At 44.4% G+C, this 20,198-nt stretch overlaps 1 protein-coding gene across 4 annotated transcripts in view; it reads left to right on the top strand.

Moving 5' to 3' along the window:
- bsna (bassoon presynaptic cytomatrix protein a) overlaps positions 1–20,198 on the top strand; it is a 132,340-nt gene that overhangs the window by 20,963 nt on the left and 91,179 nt on the right. For 3 of the 4 annotated variants that reach the window (XM_029247358.1, XM_029247360.1, XM_029247357.1), the window contains exon 2: positions 2,234–2,693. In XM_029247358.1, the coding sequence (XP_029103191.1) occupies positions 2,234–2,693 (460 nt within the window). Of the gene's footprint in view, positions 1–2,233; positions 2,694–13,003; positions 13,025–20,198 lie in introns of those variants that run through there. The other variant, XM_029247361.1, reaches the window with a different exon arrangement.

Genomic DNA, 20,198 nt, shown 5'->3' with positions numbered 1-20,198 from the left:
CAACAATGCTAGAATTGGCTGCAGTTTAAAGACCATCCTGAAAGCGTGAGGCCAATAGCCAATCTTTGCATTTGTCGCTCCCACCACTGATCCTGGACAAGAGCTGTATGTAAATATGTAAATTTCTACCTTGTCCTTTAATTGTATGTATGTATTTACAAAGTCCCAAACCGATAAGATAAGGGTTAGGCCATACCTAATACTTTTCTCCTGTTTGATATTATACAATTATTTATTAATCACACTCACTCATTCATTATCATGAACCGGTTGTGCAGGTCAGGGTTGCGGTGGTCCAGAGCTAATCCTGGAAACATAAGGCTAAATAGAATATACCCAGAATGGGATGTCAGTCCATCACAGGGTAGCCACACCCAGTAACTCACATGGTCCTACACTACAAGCAGTTTAGATCCCCAGTCTACCTGAAGTATGTCTTTGGACAGTGGGAAGAAACTGGAGCACCCAGAGAAACTCAAATAGACAGGAGGACATGCAAATTCACATAGACAGAGGAGGATTCAAACCTAAGCCCAAACATCTCAGGTGCTGTGAGGCACTGGAATTCCATCCGTCGTCAACAACCGCTCATCCCGAGCAGGGCCACGGCAAGCCGGAGTCTAACCCGGCAACACAGGGCGCAAGGCCGAGGGGGGAGGGGACACACATTGGATGGGACGCCAGTCCGTCACAAGGCACCCCAAGCAGTGCTCAAACCCCAGACCCACCACACAGTGGGCGCCGGCTGAACCTGCTGTGCCACCAACGCCCCCCAGTAGCGCTGGAATTATTTTGAACTATTTCCAAATATTTTTTGTGGTAAAACTTGAAATTCTGTTGATTCTGTGAATAATTTTATGTTCCTACATTTTGACAGTTACTGTCAAAGCAAGCAAAGAAGCAAATGATGTTGGATAAAATTTTTTGCCTGAAGAAAATCCTTTAATTCCTGTAGATCTGGGTTTTCTTTGGTGTAAAGCACAAACACATAAAATATTAATTCAGACTTGCTTTCTAGTATGCCTTTTTCATTTTAGAATTGTTTTATACATCATTTATTGAAGAAAAAATATAAACCAGGGCTCATCAAGCTGTTTTCCATATGTTTGCATTTGTTCTATTTGTCTTCCTCTCCTTCGTCATTCTTCTCCTTCTCCTTGCTGACAGCGGTCAATAAGAGACCCCTAGCACCAGTAGATGGCGGGCAAATGGAAACACTGAGAAAAGAGGCAGGAGATCTGTTGCCAGCCACTTTTGCTCATCATAGTCCTCTCACCACCCTCCAGTTAAAGAGTTTGGGTGGACATCATATTCAAGTTCTTACATTACTTGAATCAGCAACCTGCTCTTTGGTTGGTTGTCCTGAGAGAATTATGTTATAAGTAGTAAGGTTGTGCTTTGATCAGTTTTTCATCGGCTGTGTCCCATTTCATGTTTGCGGTACGGAAGGGGTGGAAGTGTGTGCTGAATGAGTTTCATGTCCCTCAGTTGAGGAGGTGCCACCCCAAGCAATCTTCTTTGCGTGTTGTGAGTTTCTTTACCTAAGGACACTTCTGTGGCAGTTTGCTCCAAAATTTTATCCATTAATGAAGGAATATATGCTTTTCTAGATCAGCTCCTTTTTGTAGGAATTAGAGAACATCTAAATGACAAATTGTACATTCAGGAGTCAATAATCAATGGTCAACAACAAAACAGCGTGCAGTAAACTGGTGTCCTGTCTGATGTCTTCTGTCCCTAGCCTAGTGGCCTCTGTTTCCAGACAGGTTCCAGATTACCACGACCCTGCCTAGGAAAAGCAGCTAACAACAGTGAATAAATGAGTGACAAATCAGGAATGCTGACTGCAGTATTGTCACTTTTTTGCTACACATGTGAAGAATGCTTCGGACGCTTTCTACACTGCTGCCAGTCATTTTCCGGTTTAAACCATAAAGAAACAGCTAAAATCTCCTCCTGAAACATCCTTCTTTCTACCATTTTCTATGTACTCATATGTTTTAATGTGAAACTCAATACTGCCAATATCTCAATGTGCTTGATAGCCCCAGTGGTGCTTATACAGCAACATGGATAGTAACGCGATTCCTCAGGGCCTCTGAAGGACTGTAAAGAGCTCAGTTTAATCGCAAAAGACTGTACCAAACACAATCTGGTATCGCTGAATTGTACCGTTCATCATGTAGCAGGGAAGGTGCCACATTTCGTCACTGCTTCTTTCTTTGTTTTGTAGGCTCGCCGGGAGACCCGTCCATACTGACCAACAGCACGGCACAAAACCCGTGAGTCCCAGCTATGGCGACGGCAGAGCAGGGGTGGGGGGCCGAGGGGAGCCTTACCGCCTGGCTGCCCATGAGAGCCTGCACCAGCCCACGGACACGCAGAGCCAGGCCCAGGCGGCGGCTTTGAAGCATGGCCCTGGCCTGCATGCCTCAAGGCGCAGTCTTCAAGTGGATGTCAGCGGCAGCCGATCCGGGAGGTCCCCCTCCGTATCACCAGATCGGGGCAGCGCCCCCACCTCTCCCTACTCTGTGCCGCAGATTGCCCCCATGCCCAGCAGCAAGCTCTGCCCCGTCTGCAACACCACAGACCTGACGGTCTCCACTGATCCACCGAACTGCAACAACTGCACGCAGTGCCGTGCCCTGGTCTGCAACCAGTGCGGGTTCAACCCCAACCCACACCTGACAGAGGTACAGCACACACTTTCTGTTTTCACGGAAGCCATGTTTTACTGTCCACCCCCTCCAGTAGCACCACAAACTTAGTGTCGTAATCTCAAACCAATCAGGTCCTGGGATCTGTGAATGCGTCTGCTGATGTCTTCAGTCCATTAGGGTAAAGTGAAAGATCTGGCTTTGTTAGAGGCATGCATTAGGCTCCTGCACCAAGCTGCTTGGAGCATCACAAGTGCCTGACAGACACACCCAAGCAGCAGACACTTCCAGTGCTTTTAAAAGAAGGATTCAAAGCAGTTAAGCAACGCAGCTGATGGCCAGCTGATTGAAAGGCTACCTAAGGGCTGCTAAGGTATTGATGACTCCCATAAGAGCAGGTCACCCTTCCTACACTACAATTACAGGCTCCATCATCTGTCATTCTTCATTGACCCTTTGTAGTAACAATGTTCAGAATGCCTATAATCTGTAGTAATGATGTCTTTATCTAGTGACAGTAATAATTTGTACCTCAAAGGTATCCAGGAAATTTTCTCCGAGACATGTGATGTTTCCTATAAAACATGTGACCCACCCTTGTTGCCTTGCTAAGCTAATTATGTGCCAAGCTGTAAGCTTATGCAACAAGCAGTTGCAAACATTGACATGCAGTCACCATGAGCAATACAGCTGCACCTCATATATTATAATTGACAGCTATAATTGACCCATTACAGCACAGCAGGAAACTGTGTCCAGGATTTCAGAGTTATGCAGCGGTTTAGGAGAAACAGCAGTGCGCAGTGTGCCAAACCTTTCGACCCTCCAGCTCCTGAGGGAAGAGTAATAATCTGTTCACAGGTATTTGAGTTTTGACTGCTCACAGAGAATGTGGGTAATGATTTTGTCTGAGTGGGCGGTCAGGACATCTCCCACTGACATACCCAAGATCCTGTGGTAAGACACAGTGCTGCAAACAGAATTCCATGTTTCCAGGGGCCGGTTGCACATTGATCCAGTCCTGGTTGTGTAAGGAAAGCGATGGAACAGAATTCAATAGCATTATTACTGTAGATGAGAAAAGCCTGTAAAAGAAAGCGTCAATAATTCATCGACTGAGACCTCCACCCCTTGTTGCTGTGTTTTAGTGGCGTCTTAGGCCTGAAAGGAGGACAGTTCTGCCATGCGACTGCAAACCAAACTGTGTCCGAGGGTGTGTGGGTGGGGGATTGACTTATAGTCTTAGACTAGCATAATCAATCCCACAGTGAACCTGAGATAACAGGGTTTGCAGACAGATCCGTAAAAGGCTTACACATTTCACAAACAAATATTTAACAGAACTCAAAGGCTGCTAATGTGGCTTTGTGCCTTGGCAGACAGCCAGGAGACCAGAGATACCATACCTTGCATGGTGGTGTAGTTCTGAAGAACGAGCTCCTGCATTAAGCATGAGCTATGGCTTTTTTTGGTTTAGATGAAAGCCGTACTCCTTTGTGACTCCGGTGGGTGAGAACTGCATTACCAGGAGTTACCAGTGCTTGATGGAATGGGCCGCTCAACCTCCCCCTCTCTCTTCCTCATCAGAGGAGGCTTTGACACAAGCAATTAACAGCAAAGCAGCACCCCTCCCCACCTCCCACACCCCAACCCCCTTCTCGAGCTGTAAGGTTTGCAGAGCTTCCAATTTTCAGCAGTGAGCTGCAATTTCACGCACGCGGGCGTTTACTTCGTGGAGGAAGCTTCAAAAAATGTGTTCTTGTCATCTTGCTCACTCTGAGAGAGAAAGGTGTGTTTTGTCACCGGGGTGTTACCCCATTAGGTGCCTCTGAAGGGAACTCACACATTTAATCTTGCACAGGAATTACCCCTGGGCAACCCAGAATGTGAAGCACAAAGAGATAAAGTGTTACAGTTATAGAGGCTTGTGTATATACACACACACACACACACACACACAATATAGACTAATATACTCAATAATACACTTTAATATATCGAAGACTGACAGCTACACTGTGCAATATAATACTTTAAATTTATTAGTTATATTGGAAATAATGAGAAAGGTGGCATTAGTTTATACTGTATTAAAATGTATTTTTGTATATAGTTTAAATGCTGTATATTGGTAGTGCATTCTACAATATTTTTATTTCGAACATGAACGTGTATATCTCCATATTTCTATTATCACCATATTATTACAAAAAATCTTTAACGTGAGTAATTAGAAAATGAAATTTTTTTCCAGAAATGCCTTGATACTGAAATAAACGAATAATTCACACACACATGCTGAAACCACCTGTCCCAAGCAGGGTTGCGGCAAACCAGAGCCTAACCTGGCAGCACAGGGTGCAAGGCTGGAAGGAGAGGGGACACACCCAGGACAGGACACCAGTCCTCCGCATGGTACCCAATGCAGGACTCGAATCCCAGACCCACCACAGAGGAGGCCCCGGCCAAACCCGCTGCGCCGCCGCACCACTGCACCCCCTAAACTAATACCCAACATTCTGAAGAATGCATCGTTTTACATAAGACGTGGACTGCCAGTTCATGTGACAGTCTGAACATGAAAACGAAGGAGTTTCTGAAAATCACGTCAGGACAGGGATGGGCTATAGCTATTTTGCACTTGCTTGCTTCTATGAGGCGCTCACGTGACCTCCTTGTACTCCCTCCATCTCCATGTGGGGGATATGGCACGTGGAAGAGCACCAAGGAACAATGAAGACCATATTAGAGCAAAGCCAAATACCGTATAATTGTCAAACCAGAAAGTTGTGGATGCAAATTTTGGTTTGGCTTGTATAAGATACTTTCTTAGTAGACCCCTGGATCTTTTACTCATGCCCGATCTGGATGAGTCAAAGGTCCTGGCCTTGAATTGTGGACAGCGAGTGCCTGGGGTGATACTTTACAGCTGCTACAGCATAGATGTTGAGAACTCCAATTACTGTCTAAGGGTGATTTATGTATAAATTCATAAAGAGGCAATGTTTAAAAACACACTATTTATTGCCACTGTAAATGGAATCAGTACAATAGATAATCAATAGATAAGTCAATACTCATGAATGATATACAGTAATTTTATGAGAAAGTATAGTGCGTTGTTAAGTCTTCATACAAAATACTTCATGCATAGTATGTGTGTGTATGTTTGTGTGCAATATCTGAAATTTTAAGATGTGTTCTATAGATACACATGAATTGCTTCTGTACACTTGCTTTCAGCTGTTACTAGCAAAGCAATTCAGGCAAAGGAGTGTTCTTACCTTTATTGCTCTTCAATATACAAAACCTTCTGAATGAGTAATTACGATGAAGTTCCTTGATATCATTTAAGCTGCATTTGCTATGCATGTGAGGGACACACAGGTTTTAAATTAGTGTAGGCAGAGATTTTATCTGATTATGCAATGAGATAAACAGCAAAATCTTGGACTATGATCACAGTTTCACAGATAAGGACCTCAGCCTCTGAATATTCTTAGGACAGGAACGAACCAAGGGTGCATGGAGTACAGTGGGACTGCAAACACTGTTGTGGGTGACTTTAAATAAAAGTGACACACACCTGACATGGTGTTATATTGCTGTGTGAAGCAAGTAGGGAGGCTTTTAGGTCTGTACATTTATCGTTCAATGAATACAGTACATCCACCGGACGTTTAGGCAAGATGTAGAGGTGACAGCAGCCTGTCCTGATTTACTAGGCAGCGTGGCTTCTCTGTAACGGTTTTAGTATTCCGTAGTTAGGAATCCCTTCATGTACCATTGGCTAAAATATCACTTTTTAATTTCACATATTTATTTAAAAAATGGTGAAATATTTTTCAGGAATGTAATGACAAAATCATTTATGTGGTATTCTTCAGGCCAGATTACACACACACATGCACGCACGCGCACGCATGCACACGCACACATGCACATGCACACGCACGCACTGGCTGAAGCCGCTCATCCCAAGTGGGGTTGCGGCAAACCGGAGCCTATCCTGGCAACACAGGGTGCAAGGGGACACACTCAAGACAGGATGCCAGTCTGTCGCAAGGCACCCCAAGCAGGACTCGAACCCCAGGCCCACCACAGAGCAGGCCCTGGCCAAATCCGCTGCACCACCGCACCCCCCCCTTGAGGCCAGATTAATTTCACTGAATTTGCAATGTTGCGCATCAAAGTAGCTTTTGCAGCTAGTGTGAGTGGGGTAATGTACTATGTTTTTGTTGCATAGCAGTGTGTGCATGCATACATGTATGTCCACTCGCGTGCACTGATTGCGTGTCAGTCGGAGTCCGCTCTGAAGTGGTCCTGTGTGTGTGCGACTGTATGTGAATCTTCATATAGAGCCTGCTGCTGAAGAAAGGGGTCAGACCTCTTGCCTGCAGGCTGTGACTCTCTTTGGGGGCATCCAGACAAAAAGACTTAGGTACCCCTGTGACTCTCTAACCATGTGGCCATGACAAACATGGAGTTGTATACAAGAGTATTTATAATTTACAAACACCTGATTTAACTGCTACAGTATATGAATTTTTAGTTTTTATTGTTTGCACACAATGCTTCTTGTTACCTGACATCAGCTGAAGGTCGCCCATCAAGCTGAGATTGCGGCAAGCCGAGTGGAAAATCTCCTGTCTCCTGACTCTCTCCTTGGAAGATTTGTTTTATAAAAAAGAAGAAGAAAAACCTCTGAATCACAGAATGAAATGCGTTGTTTTGCTTCCAAATGTAATATTAGTACGGAAATGGCTGGAAACGGCAGAAGTTGATGTGATGCAATCAGAGCTCACTGGAGAGATTGAATAAAATGCATTTGCAGAGGGGAGAGGAACAGCTGTGGTCGGGAGCTTGGTCGGCGTTGATATGGATGGTTGATTATGGCCACCTTTGTTAGCAAGTTTATCTTCAAGCAGTATGCCACGTATGCAAGGACGTTACAGAGAGCAAGGCCAGGCACTCATTTGTCATGCAAGATTTTTCCATGCCAAATTGCAAATAAGGACATTTGCTGGTATGTAGATTAAAAACAGTGTGAGAGACTTAATGTACTCGACCAATTGATTACCTGCTTTTTAGATACATGGTGCATTCAGTCCACTGATATCAATTCCTTTTTATCATTTGTTCTGCTTTTTCTAATGATCTTTATTCTTTCAGTTATAGGTTTGTTTATGATGCTTCTTATAATAAGGTACCCATTTATACAGCTGAGTAATTGCATAATAATTACTGTATCAATACAGGGTAAGAACCTTAATAAAGGGTACTTTAACATAGATAAAGGGCACTACGGCAAGGGTAGAATTCAAATCCCGGGCCTTCGTACTGTATGGCATCAGCTCTGCGTATTGTACCATCAAACCAGGCTTTAAAAAATACTGCTATTGTCAGAAATTACTTTCATTCATTATTCCTGGCTATTAATGGGCAAGTGATTTACTTGTGGAATTCGTTTGGCTATATTACAAGATGCGTTGGAACCAAAACTGACAAACCCAGAGGCCTCTGAGGACTGGAATTAGTAGCCTGCTTTATTACATGTGAAAGAAGGTGCAGTGTCATGTGAATGAATAGCCAGCCACACACTGCAGAGCTTGTGGAGAGCTAGATGTGGTAAAGGTCTGAGCAGCATACCCCAAAGGTAAATAAAGGTTTTAATTTGAATGATCTGCTACTGCTGATAAGACCGCAGAGAGCAATAGGTAGTTCAGAGCTATTCACCAGCTGCATCTGGCTGCACTTTACACTAATATTATCAGTGATGTCTAAGACTGGTGTTCTGTGTGTTAACAATGTAGGAAGAGGTGTACTGTATACCGTAGTGATTCAGCACACTGTAACCAAAATATGTAACCAGGTGCAAATTTAACACTTTTCAGCTTTCATGTAAGTTTTTTTTTCACTCGTGACGGTAAATGCAAAAGAGCAAGCTTGTACACTGCCCTTGTTGAAAATAAGTCCAGTGAAATGTTTGCAAATACTACTTGAGCTATTGAGCTGGGATTAATTAGACCAGCTATTGTAGTAATCCTGGTTAGCTGCTGCTAAACATTGAACCTGATCCAAGATTGACTTACACACTATTTATACCACTGGTTCTGGAACCTGTTATTACAAAACATCATAATGTGGCACGCAGCACCATGGGTTTGAAGGGGGCAAAAAAGGACACAGGAGCAGTATTCAGATTGAACAATTTCTTTGAACATCAGTACAAGGAAAACAAAACACTCACTCAGAGGACCTATATCTCCTGCCAACCTTCCAAGCCTGCTTAGCACCCATAGGCAAACACGGTCACCCCATCATTTTCCCCAGAAGTGCCCCCAGTGGTTGCACACCCACATTTCACACTTTTCCCACAATGCAACTATTTACATTGAACATATTTCCTGCCTAAACACAGTAACGTGGGTCGTTACAATATTCCTATAAATAACATCTCTCGTGTTTTGAAGCATGGTTTTTTTTGTCAGACATTTTCGGTATGTTAAAATACAGGGTACCCTGTACCTAAATACAAAATTAAGGTCTTTATTTTAACACTACATTCTGTAACTATGAACTGTAAAGGCTTCTACTTTGGGGCTGCAAAAAGAAAAAGAAAGAGCAGCCTTATGCGGGCAGGTAGATGGGAACAGCAACCACCTGCAAGTGTGCTGGGTGTTACTGCGAGTGACAGCAGTAACAGGGGTGTCAACTAGATGCTGTGTGAAAGTGGAATTTGGGAGAACCTAGACGGTGTTGCGCTCATTAGTTCTGGGATGACACTGAACCTGCGGAAAGTAGTGCAAGGATCCCATTGGGCTCTCTATACACAGACCTAGTTCAAATGATGAATCACCACATGCAAAGGCCTTGAAGGCTAACTGTGATTTGCATTTAAGTCACGGCTTTAATGGGCATAAAGGTCTCTCTGTGTGTGTGTGTGTGTGTGTGTGTGTGTGTGTGTGTGTGTGTGTGTGTGTGTGTGTGTGTGTTTGGAGGGAGGGAAAACTGGAAAGCCAGTGGCACAGAAGTACACAAATTCAGGCAACTTCAAGGCATCTCACTGCCCTTTCATTCTTCATCTGTGTTTGTTTCCCAGGCTACAGACACACTTAATGTCATTATGGATTATTGTACTTTGATTTTTGCATTAAGAGAATACTGAGTGACATTTGCCATTAATTTTTATTTCAGACACACCCAAACATTTGCTTTAACTTTTGTATCCCTGTGAAGCTACCACTGATAATAAGAGGGACACATGGCTGATGTTGGAATTTCCAGGTGCAACTGCTCCTTTACCCTTGATCCAAACACACACACGCGCACATTTTCTGACCTGCTTGTCCCATACGGAGTCGTGGGGAACTGAAGCCTAGCCCGGCAACACAGGGCGTAAACCTGGAGGGGGAGGGGACACATCCAGGACGAGACGCCAGTCCGTCGCAAGGCACCCCAAGTGGGACTTGAACCCCAGGCCCACCGGAGAGCAGGACCCGGTCCAACCCAAGCTCAGACAGTTATAATGACTCACCCAATGGTACAACAGGGTATTTTTACTGTATCAATTCAAGGCAAGTAGCTTGTAACGGGCACTACAGCAGGGGTGGAATTTGAACCTAGAGCTTTCAACTGCAAAGCTGTGGCCCTAGCCCCTACATTGCCTGCTTCCCACCTTGCTGCATACCTTGAAAAACTTAAAGAAAATCATCCTGCTGCATATATGAGTAAAACAGTCAGCCATGGTCGTTAACCTACACCATATTGAAAGAATGCGTCGCTGTACATATGTATGCAGTGTATGTCTTCCTTGCAAGCTGGAGCATAATTGATCAGAGCTCTGTGACTGTGGACCCACGCACTTTCTGGGCTCATTCTGTTAAGGCACCTGGAGCACAACAGAAGTGAGCAAGCTGTAGATGGGATTTGAGTGTGTTCGCGTTAATAAAAACTGCAGCACCGCCAATGCTGGCCATAGTGCCTTTGCGCTCTATTGTTTCAACGCTTTCTCTCTACACCGTGTCCCTGCTTTAAAAGCCAGCTGAGAGTATCAACCTGCTTTTAAAGAGGCACTTGTCCATTTTTCGAAAAAATTTCATTCAAGGGGGTCATATATTACATTATTATCTCCATCTTTTTCATGTGCCACACAATTAGGCAAGCAGCGCTTATACTGCTGAGGGAGATCAAGAACGGTTGTATAAGATATATCTGGCAAAGGAAGCAAAACAATGAGCTCATTTTGAACAGAACCGTTTTGCATTGTTGCTTTTAAATGTACTCTAATCGTGCTGATTAACTGTGACACTGAATTAATATTCATATGAACAAAGTCAAATGTTGTCTCTTGCTATCTCTTACTTCCACACAGTGCGATTGAAATGATTCAGTAGAGCCTGGCTGAATGCCTTCAGTTACAGTAGTTAGTGGCTTATTCACGTACTGCCACGTTACTTTTCTTTAATGTATTGGGATTATCATAAGGGATTTATCCAGTTTAGAAAAGATGACTACATGCTCATTTGCTCATTTGTATCAATTCCGTTGTGCATAAATTAAAGAATACAATTATCTTTTCTGCAATTACAAAAAAGTTCAATTTAAGAGTTGTTTGTAAAATGTTTAACGGGGTGCAAACACATTTCGCAGTCATCCTAGATGTTTGAAGGATGTCATGATATACATTTCCTGAAATGGCAGCACCGACAATGAAGTCCCTGCTCTGAAGTATGAGCATTAAATTATACGTAATTCAAGCGAGCCTGACTGCTCCTAATTCAATCAGGGAGTTATTAGGGTGAAGAGACATGAGCAGGGCCAAAATGCTGGCGATTACAGCAGCAGGTGATGTGGGCTGCATTATCTATAACGTGCTGCGAGATTCGCCCTTTGCATCCAGAGGATTGATCCCATGTGTACCGAGGATGGATGGGAATTTACACGGTCGGCTTGCCCTGCTGTCCGGTGGGAGAAGTGGCTGCCTTGGGAAAGACAACGGCTCATCATGCGCCTGATTTACATGCAGGAGTTAGTTTGCGACGTGCTGAGTCACACGCGGATTAAATAATTCCCATCAAGGCTCCCCGTACACTGCTTCCTGTCCAAAACAGCAATTCACTCAAGTTTGATTTAAATGGGCTTATTAAAAATGATGCTCTTAATTATTAATTCTATAGCTACTGTACCTGCACAGTCTGTACACTTGTGAAAAATACATTTCTTCATTAATTCATAGACATTGAACATCGAGTGCATGGGTTCCACCTGTGTCAAAGAAGTGTAAAAAGTACTGTTTTGAAAAAAAGCTGGCTACTCGTGCTGTTTACAGAGCTGAGGGTGGAAACCAGGGGCCCAGCTGTGCTTTAGCGTGTTGAACCATTACCCTTGGAGAGAACTCAAAGGAATAATAAGGCCTTTGGCACTATTAACATTTGACCTTGTTTAACCAAGTAGGTTAACTCAGAAGCTATTTGTCTTTTGTGGTGACAGACTCGGGGAGACCGGGTTACAGTTCACATGGCGCACACGTCTTAAAAAGATTTGTTTTCCGAAGCCAGTTGTTTTATTACTGACTGATGGCCGTTCTAAATACCAAGTGTAGAATTTTAATACGAATCTATTGTTAATGCACAGATTCAGTGTGATGCAAGTTATGCTGTTCTTCAATGAACGTAGTGAGTCAAGAGTGTTCAAAAGTGTACTGTTTTGATTTACCTAAGTGCCAATACGGTTTTGCTGGGGTCCATTTTTTCAATACATTCACTTTGTATGACTATCTGGAGCAGCAGGTGGCGCAGTGGTTAGAACCACTGAATGAATGAGCTAAAATAATAAACACGCATTTCATCTAAGGATAATTGATACAGAGAATTCATTCTCATGAGGTGCACCTTATAGAGCAGTTCATATATCATTGGATTCACGCAAACACACACACACACACACACACACACACACACACACACACTGAAACCACTTGTCCCAAGTGGGGTTGCAGGGAGCCAGAGCCTAACCTGGCAACACAGGTGAAGGACTGGAGGGGGAGGGAACACAGCAGGATGGGACTCTAGTCCATCGCACGGCACCCCAAGCGGGACTCGAACCCCAGACCCACCGGCCAGCAGGGCCCCCTCTAACCCACTGCACCGCAGCACCCCCTGTCACTGGATTCGGTATGGTTTATTTGACCGGCCCTCTGTAATAGCTGACCAGTTGGATTTACAAAACCAGGCTGTGCTCCAAGCAGGGCTTCTTCCAAATCCTGTGCTTGGTTTAATCTGTGTGCACTCTACATACCGTAGCTCCTGCTGAGACAGGGAACATTATAACAGATGGATGCTGAGCGGAGAGCACACCCAACTGAGGTACAGTGTAAAAAAGGGTAATTCTGTTCTTGCAGGTCTGTCTTAATGGGAACACAATGTGTTCTGTGCTGTATATACTGATATACTGTATGAGTAGCTCAGTTAGAAATCAAGCTGAAATTAAACTTACAGTTTCTTCTGAATTACCATGGTTTTGGAAATTAGCCTGTTTTATGACTTATGTAGCTGAAAAAAAACAATATTGGTATAAAACTTTTTTCCACACTAATATGCAGTGTCATGGAAATGTCTTCGTGTTTTTTGGCATTGCAACCGCTAATGGTTCTTCATTTATTTATTCATTTAGTTGATGCTTTTCTCCTCTTCAGACGGGGTAAATCCAGACAGAGCTGGAGAGCCAGTTAGGCGGACCTTCTAAGTGATGCTGTGGAAATAGTGTCCCACACAGTCATAGGTGCGGCTGGTGGGTTTGGAGCGGCAGGGCGTGTGTGAGTGAATCTTGGTCTCACTCAGCTTTCACTGTAGGCTGTGGGGTTGGGGCGGGGAGGGGGGGGGGGGTTTGAGGATTTTATATCCTATTGGCTGATTCTCTATTTATAGATTTAAGATGCCTCTTTCCCATGTATTGATCTTCTGGTCCGGGGCAGCAAGGCCCAGCCGACATGTTCTGGGAATATTGATCTTCAACCGGCTTGGACCTCTCTGGTCTGTAATAAGTCGACAAGCCCTTAATGTCAGCGGGGAGTAATCTGCACCTGTGGATAAATTAACCTCGCCAGTTTTACTCTGATATCTGCCTTTTTCACACAATGTTTGTTACACAACATGGTAGCCAGCTGAAGGTACTTCCTTTTCTAGCCTTGTTATGGTCCTGGCTGAAGGTACGACTCCCTCCGCATGTGCCAGTTGAATGAATCTTCACCGCTGCGCTGTATCAAACAATAATATAACACCGTGACTGATGCTGAAACAAACAACCAAGTACAATTAGAAATGTTTTTAACTTCATTTTTTGTACGGATTCTCGTATTTCATAAAGACATTCTGTTAATTGTTTGCAGGTAATTGTAAACAGAGGCTAAAGAAATCCATTCAGTATGGTTTCCCTCCACAATCAATTTATTTCTGAGAATTTTATTTGTCCCTTTCACTGCACTCTGCGCTGTCCTTAAGTGTTTATGCAAATATTGTTTTGGCATTCATTGCCTTTTAGCCACAGTTTGGCACTGGTTTAATTAAACATCTACTTGACTGCAGGCATGATATTGTCTTGATAAAGCCGTTTTAATTCCAAATGCATAAAATGATATGTATTTAGAGCTTGGATACCCCCCAGACTTAACGGTCCAGGAATTTCCTGCAAGTCATGCTCAGCTTTGCCCATATACCTGTGCAGATTGTATTTAGGGAAGCACTGAGACTTCAAGGTGAGCTCTGAATCTCACCAGAACTGGAAAAGAGTGTGTGATTGTCCCAGACCAGAGCGGAATGGCTATGTGCCAGAAATCACACTCCACACCCACTGCTCATATATTATTTTTTTTGCTCAAGAATCCATTAATCACACCTTCCCTTGGTGGTGATCCTTGTTATCATCAGTATTGCTTTTATATGTCAATTCTAAGGTTCTGTAACTAGATCAGAAGCAGTCAGAACATCATTCTAAGCATGGGGGGGGGGGGGGGGGGGTGTGGCTAATGATGTTACTTTCTGCAAGTGTCAGGGGCAGCACAGATTTGTGCATACTGGATTTCATAATTTATTACTGTACATTTTTAGCCTTATGGCTGTAATACTAACATGAACCGGAAATTTAAAAGACTAAAAATAACAATGATTGATATGAATGCAGACAGCATGATGACTAAGATCACAGACTTGTACCCTTAAGGTCTGCTGGTCTGAGCCACTGCAGGGGCTTTAGTGTTGTACCCTTGAGAAAGGTACTCACAGCATAAACTGCTCCACTCAGCACCCAGCTTGGTAACTGAATAAAAATGGGAGGTTCTGAGAATTACGAGTCTGGGCTTCGAGTCCTGTTTGGGGTGCCTTGCGGCGGACTGGTGTCCCGTCCGGTGTGTTCCCTCCCCCTCCAGCCTTGCGCTCTGTGTTGCCGGGTTAGGCTCTGGTTTGCCGTGACCCCGCTCGGCACGAGCGGTTGTAGACATTGTTTGTGTGTGGGTTCTGAGAATTATACCCTATAATAATAATTAGCCTCATTAAAATGTACTATGAAGTTAATTTCACATCAGTGATAAAAAACATAACATTATAAAAACACGTGATGTAGCTATAACTTTGTATTTACAACTGTTCAGCTCTTTAGTATCTAAAATAAAGATATCACTTTATTTCTGTACCCAGATAAAGTCACAGTTACCAGAACAGGCAGTGTGCCCACAGAGGTGTATAATTTAATCCAGAACCATTTTATTTTCACGTTGAATTTTTAATATACTGTATATCCTGAAGCTGTCAAGTCACAGTCAGCTGTGGAATGATCGCGTTTCATCAACGGAAGCGCAGCTTCTCTTCGCCCAGTACTTTTGACCTCCGCTAACAAAGTCACAGCCATGGAGCACATCGGTCCGAGCCCTAGACACTTTTTCTGAGCCCTCTGGTCCAAAGAAAGCAGCATATCGTCATCCTGCAAATGACAGTGGTGCATTAGTGCAGTCTGTTCCTCAGTGTATTACCAGAATTCAGTCTAACTCTAGAAAAACATTTGATACGGTTTAAGTTACAGAAATAACTGAAATTAGAATCCACACTCGATGCGTTTTGTAAATGGAAAGTGAATTGTTAATTTTCTGTTATGACTGTTTTGGCAATGAACTTGATTGGATTTATGACTCGTAGAAAATTATGAACTTTTTGTAGCTGGTCTGAAGCACACACGCATTGTCAGAAACTGCTTGTCTCAAGTGGGGTCATGATGAACCAGAGCCTAATCCAGCAACACAGGGCTGGAGGGGGAGGGAACACACCCAAGAAAGGACGCCAGTCTGGAGCAAGGCACCCCCAGCAGGGCTTGAACTCCACAGCCACCACATAGCGGGACCTGGTGAAACCCAGTCCACCACCACCACCACCACCACCACCCCTGGCCAGGAGGGGTGCATTTAAGATTACTTGCAATTCAGGAAGATGTGTGGTGTGAAGATGGGGCATCATTAAAGTGGAGTGGTATTTGGACAGAGGGGCCTTTAATTATGCCTGTAATGCCTGGCGATTGGTGAGAAGATTAGTGCATGTGGGATACGTCCTGGGGACGTCGCAGACACATTGTCACAGTCTGTTGTGGAGCCCAAAATGCAGCTCACATCTTAATGAGACCCAGAATTCATCCGTTGCTTCTGGCAGTGGCTGGTTATTATTTTCAGGGGCATCAGATGAAATAAGGAGGTCCTGCGTAACATTACATCTACTTGTGAAAATAACTTCATGAATGTTTGTGTGTGTGTGGAGAGTGGATGCAGCTTATTGTGGAGCCTCCAGCATTAGTTAAGTACACAACAACCTGCAAGTAAGTAGCAGGACTGTCACCCTGGAATGTGAAAGCCCCCAGTTCACACACACACACACACACACATTGACTGAAACCGCTTGTCCCGAGTGGGGTTGTGGCAAGCTGGAGCCCAACCCGGCAACACAGAGCGCAATGCTGGAGGGGGAGGAGACACACCCAGGATGGGATGCCACTCCATTGCAAGGCACCCCAAGCGGGACTCAAATGGCCCCAGTTCACATTTCCTGAATTGCATCAATAAGCATCTGCTGTAAACACACACACACACACAAACACACACACACACACACACACACACACACACTAGCTGAAGCCGCTTGTCCCGAGCAGGGTTGCGGCGACCTAGAGCCTAACCCGGCAACACAGGGTGCAGGGCTGGAAGGAACACACCCAGGACGGGACACCCCAAGCCAAACCCCAGACCCTCCAGAGAGCAGGCATGCTCCACCACACCTCCTGGCATCTGTTGTATAAATGAGTAAATAATTGTAAGTTGTTTAGTACACAAACCTAGTACTGTGAGTCATCTCAGACAAAGGTATCAGAGAAATAATATAATAATAAATAGCTGTCTATGGGTCTACTTGCAGAGCAGCCTCACAAACCACTCCTCATAAAGCCAGGTATTATAACCACATTTTCATACATTTTACCATCCTGGGAAGAGAAGGATTCAAAGAAAGCGATTCAAAGCCCAATCACCAGGGTCACAAGCAGGCTTTCTGATTTCTAACCCTAGGTTTTTTACTGAGGCTTCAGATCTGATAAAATACAGTAGGTTTAGTAGACATTATTACTCAGCTTGGCCTCTACATACAATTTAGCTTTCACCCGTCACTTTACCCTTAAAAAAGTGACGGGTGAAAAGAGTCCTTGCTTGCCAAGTGTCCCTCCAGGTATCTGAATCTGTGACCTTATATTTGCCCATAATTAGAAAACATAAGCAGGGTGCAGTGGTGCAGTGCTTGGACCGGGGCCTGCTCTCTGATAGGTCTGGGGTCTGAGTCCAGCTTGGGGTGCCTTGTGACAGACTGGTGTCCTGTCCTGGGTGTGTCCCCTCCTCCTCCAGCCTTGCGCCCTGTGTTGCTGGGTTAGGCTCTGGCTCCCCGCAACCCCGAATGGGACAAGTGGTTTAGACAGTGTGTGTGCAAAAAAAAAAAAAAACCTAGCCCTGAAAAGAACGCCCTTTCGTGAACTGCTGGTACCGATAAGATAGGACTGCAGTGCAGCGATATCGTAAGTTTACCCGTTGAATAAAAATTCACTAATTTCCTGGTAAATGTGTTATTTCATTAAGAAGCACTGTGAGGAGCAGCAGCGGATTTGCATTCTTTCCCACTTTTTCCCACTGTGAAGGGTTTGAGATGGGACTGCTGGAGCTCTCTGTGCAGCAGAGTGTCTTCTGAACCTCCTTCTTCAGCCCATGACTGGCTGATATAAATATCTGCAGCATGCATATTGCGCAGTTCCATTTAAGCTTATTGAAGTAAATTCTTTTGATGTTTTCTGGCCCAGATTTTTGGACTTGATAGAAATCTACATTACAAATCCTTTCTGTCACGAACTGCAGCGTTCAGCAGCTAGTTTCCCATCTCGGGCGTGGGGAAGATCAGGTGTGAGGACAGGCTGCTGGTGTTTGTTGGGGCCTGGTGGGTCTGTGTGTGTCTGTGTATGTGTGTGTGTGTGTGTGTGTGTGTGTGTGTGGGGGAGACTCTTGGGTGCTGGTGTGTGCTAATTGTGTGGCACAGAAAGGGGAAATGCAGCATGCAAAGAGAGATATATGACTGTCTGGTTTTGTAGTCATGTGCTGTGCTGTTTAACAAAAGGTGCAGATTGAAACATTTACTGGGCCTTGGAACAGCAGCACTCAGCTGCAACTCACTGAACATTTTTACCGTCGTTCTTCTGGGACGCATTCTTCTTTTCGTGAAATCGTATATGTGACACTCCTAGAGTTGCTGTAGTAGGAGCTGTCTCCTTTCCACTGCGGTTTTTCTGTGAATGAGCACTTTGCTCTGAAACTTTGCACCGGTGGGGTCTGTGAAACATCCTTCATCGACTTTGAAGGGCAATACCTGAAGGACGGGACAGGAGAAATTGTGGATGTTTAATTTAAAGCGCTATCGTATACTGTGAAAAGGATATGACAAGAACTGGATGAGGACTGAAAACTGATGTCAGGGATGCTGTTTTTAGAGATGGTGATAACGGCCAATGGTCCAACAGGCAAAATGCATGACTGACTGTCCCAGAGGGAGCGTGGAGGGTTCAGCCGCTGTCTGTTGAGTGGTGAGTCTGGGGTTTGAGTCCTGCTTGGGGCGCTTTGCGATGGACTGGCGTCACATCCTGGGTGTGTTCCCTCCCCCTTCGGCCTTGTGCCCTGTGTTGCCGGGTAAGGCTCCTACTTGGGACAAGTGGTTGTTGATGATAGATGGATGGAGGCTGTCCCAGTAACCTTTCTTTATAGATTATTATTCAGGTGACATGAACGAACCTACGAATTATTTATAAATAGGTTCACCATTCTTTTAATGTTGAGGCCTCAGGGCTAATCCCCTTGTCTAACACCTCCTCTCTGTATAAATGTTGACAGAAACTTTTTAGCGTACATCCCATTTTACCGTGTAGTTGCTGTGGCATTTGCACCCAACTTCCTTGTATGACTGAGACTGGATTATGAAAGGGACATGCACAGATTGAGATTTTCCACTGGAGAGATGAAAGTGTTGCTTCAGAGTGCCAAGAACTGGGTAGAAGATCCCTGTAAAGTTCAACAGAAGGCCTTTGTCATGCTTGGCATGGTCCCAGTCCACTATTGCAGAAGTTCACCATCTGAAGGAATCAAAGGAACTTAACCAGCAAAGCACCCTTGCTTACTTGGTTATTACTTTAGCCAGTCAGAGGCCAAAAAGGGGCACTTAGTTTGTTTCCCATGTTGAAAGAGTGTTAAGACCTGCAAACTGCTCGATCCACAGTATAGGTGGAATATTCTGACACTTGTGGGTCTGTACCCAGTTCTCTTTCTGGTTTTCTTCATCTCTGCATTCCTCTTGATGTATTCTCCTTCACCTCTGCCCACCTCTCTCTGGTTTCTTTCATCTCTGCCTTCCCCATACTCCTTTCTGTTTTAATGCCATCGTTCTCATTCTGGTTTCCTTCGTCTCTGCCCTCCCGTTGCTCCACACTCCATCATTTTGCCACCCTCTCAGTCTGCTTTCTTTCATCTCAACCTTCCTCTTTCTGGTTTCCTTCATTTATACCCTCCTTTTGCTTTGGTCTATATCATCTTTACCACCTCTCTTGCTCTGGTTTCCATAATGTCAGCCCTCTTCTGTACCTGGTCTCCTCCATGCCATCTTCTTACTGTGGGTGCCTTCATCTCTCCCCTCCTTCAACTCTTAATGCCTCTTTTCTCTGTCCTTTTCAGCCTCCATCTTCTTTTTCTTATCAGATTTTCTCTCCATGTACCTCATTCTCCAATGAATCCTGCTGTAACGCATCTCTATGCCTTCTTGTTCTCTGTCCTTCTTCCTCTATGGAGTCCCTCTGCAGGCTTCTCCAGGTGTGCCTCTTCCTTCTCTGATATCTTCCCTCTATGACCTCCTCTCTCTGTGCTCCTCACTTTTCTGGCTTCCACTTGCTGGCCTTCACTGGGGTGTAACTGGGGGTTCAGAATGTAAGCAG

This window comes from Scleropages formosus, chromosome 2 (assembly GCF_900964775.1).
Source record: "Scleropages formosus chromosome 2, fSclFor1.1, whole genome shotgun sequence".
Lineage (NCBI taxonomy): Eukaryota > Metazoa > Chordata > Actinopteri > Osteoglossiformes > Osteoglossidae > Scleropages > Scleropages formosus.
This window is presented reverse-complemented; position numbering and strand designations above follow the sequence as displayed.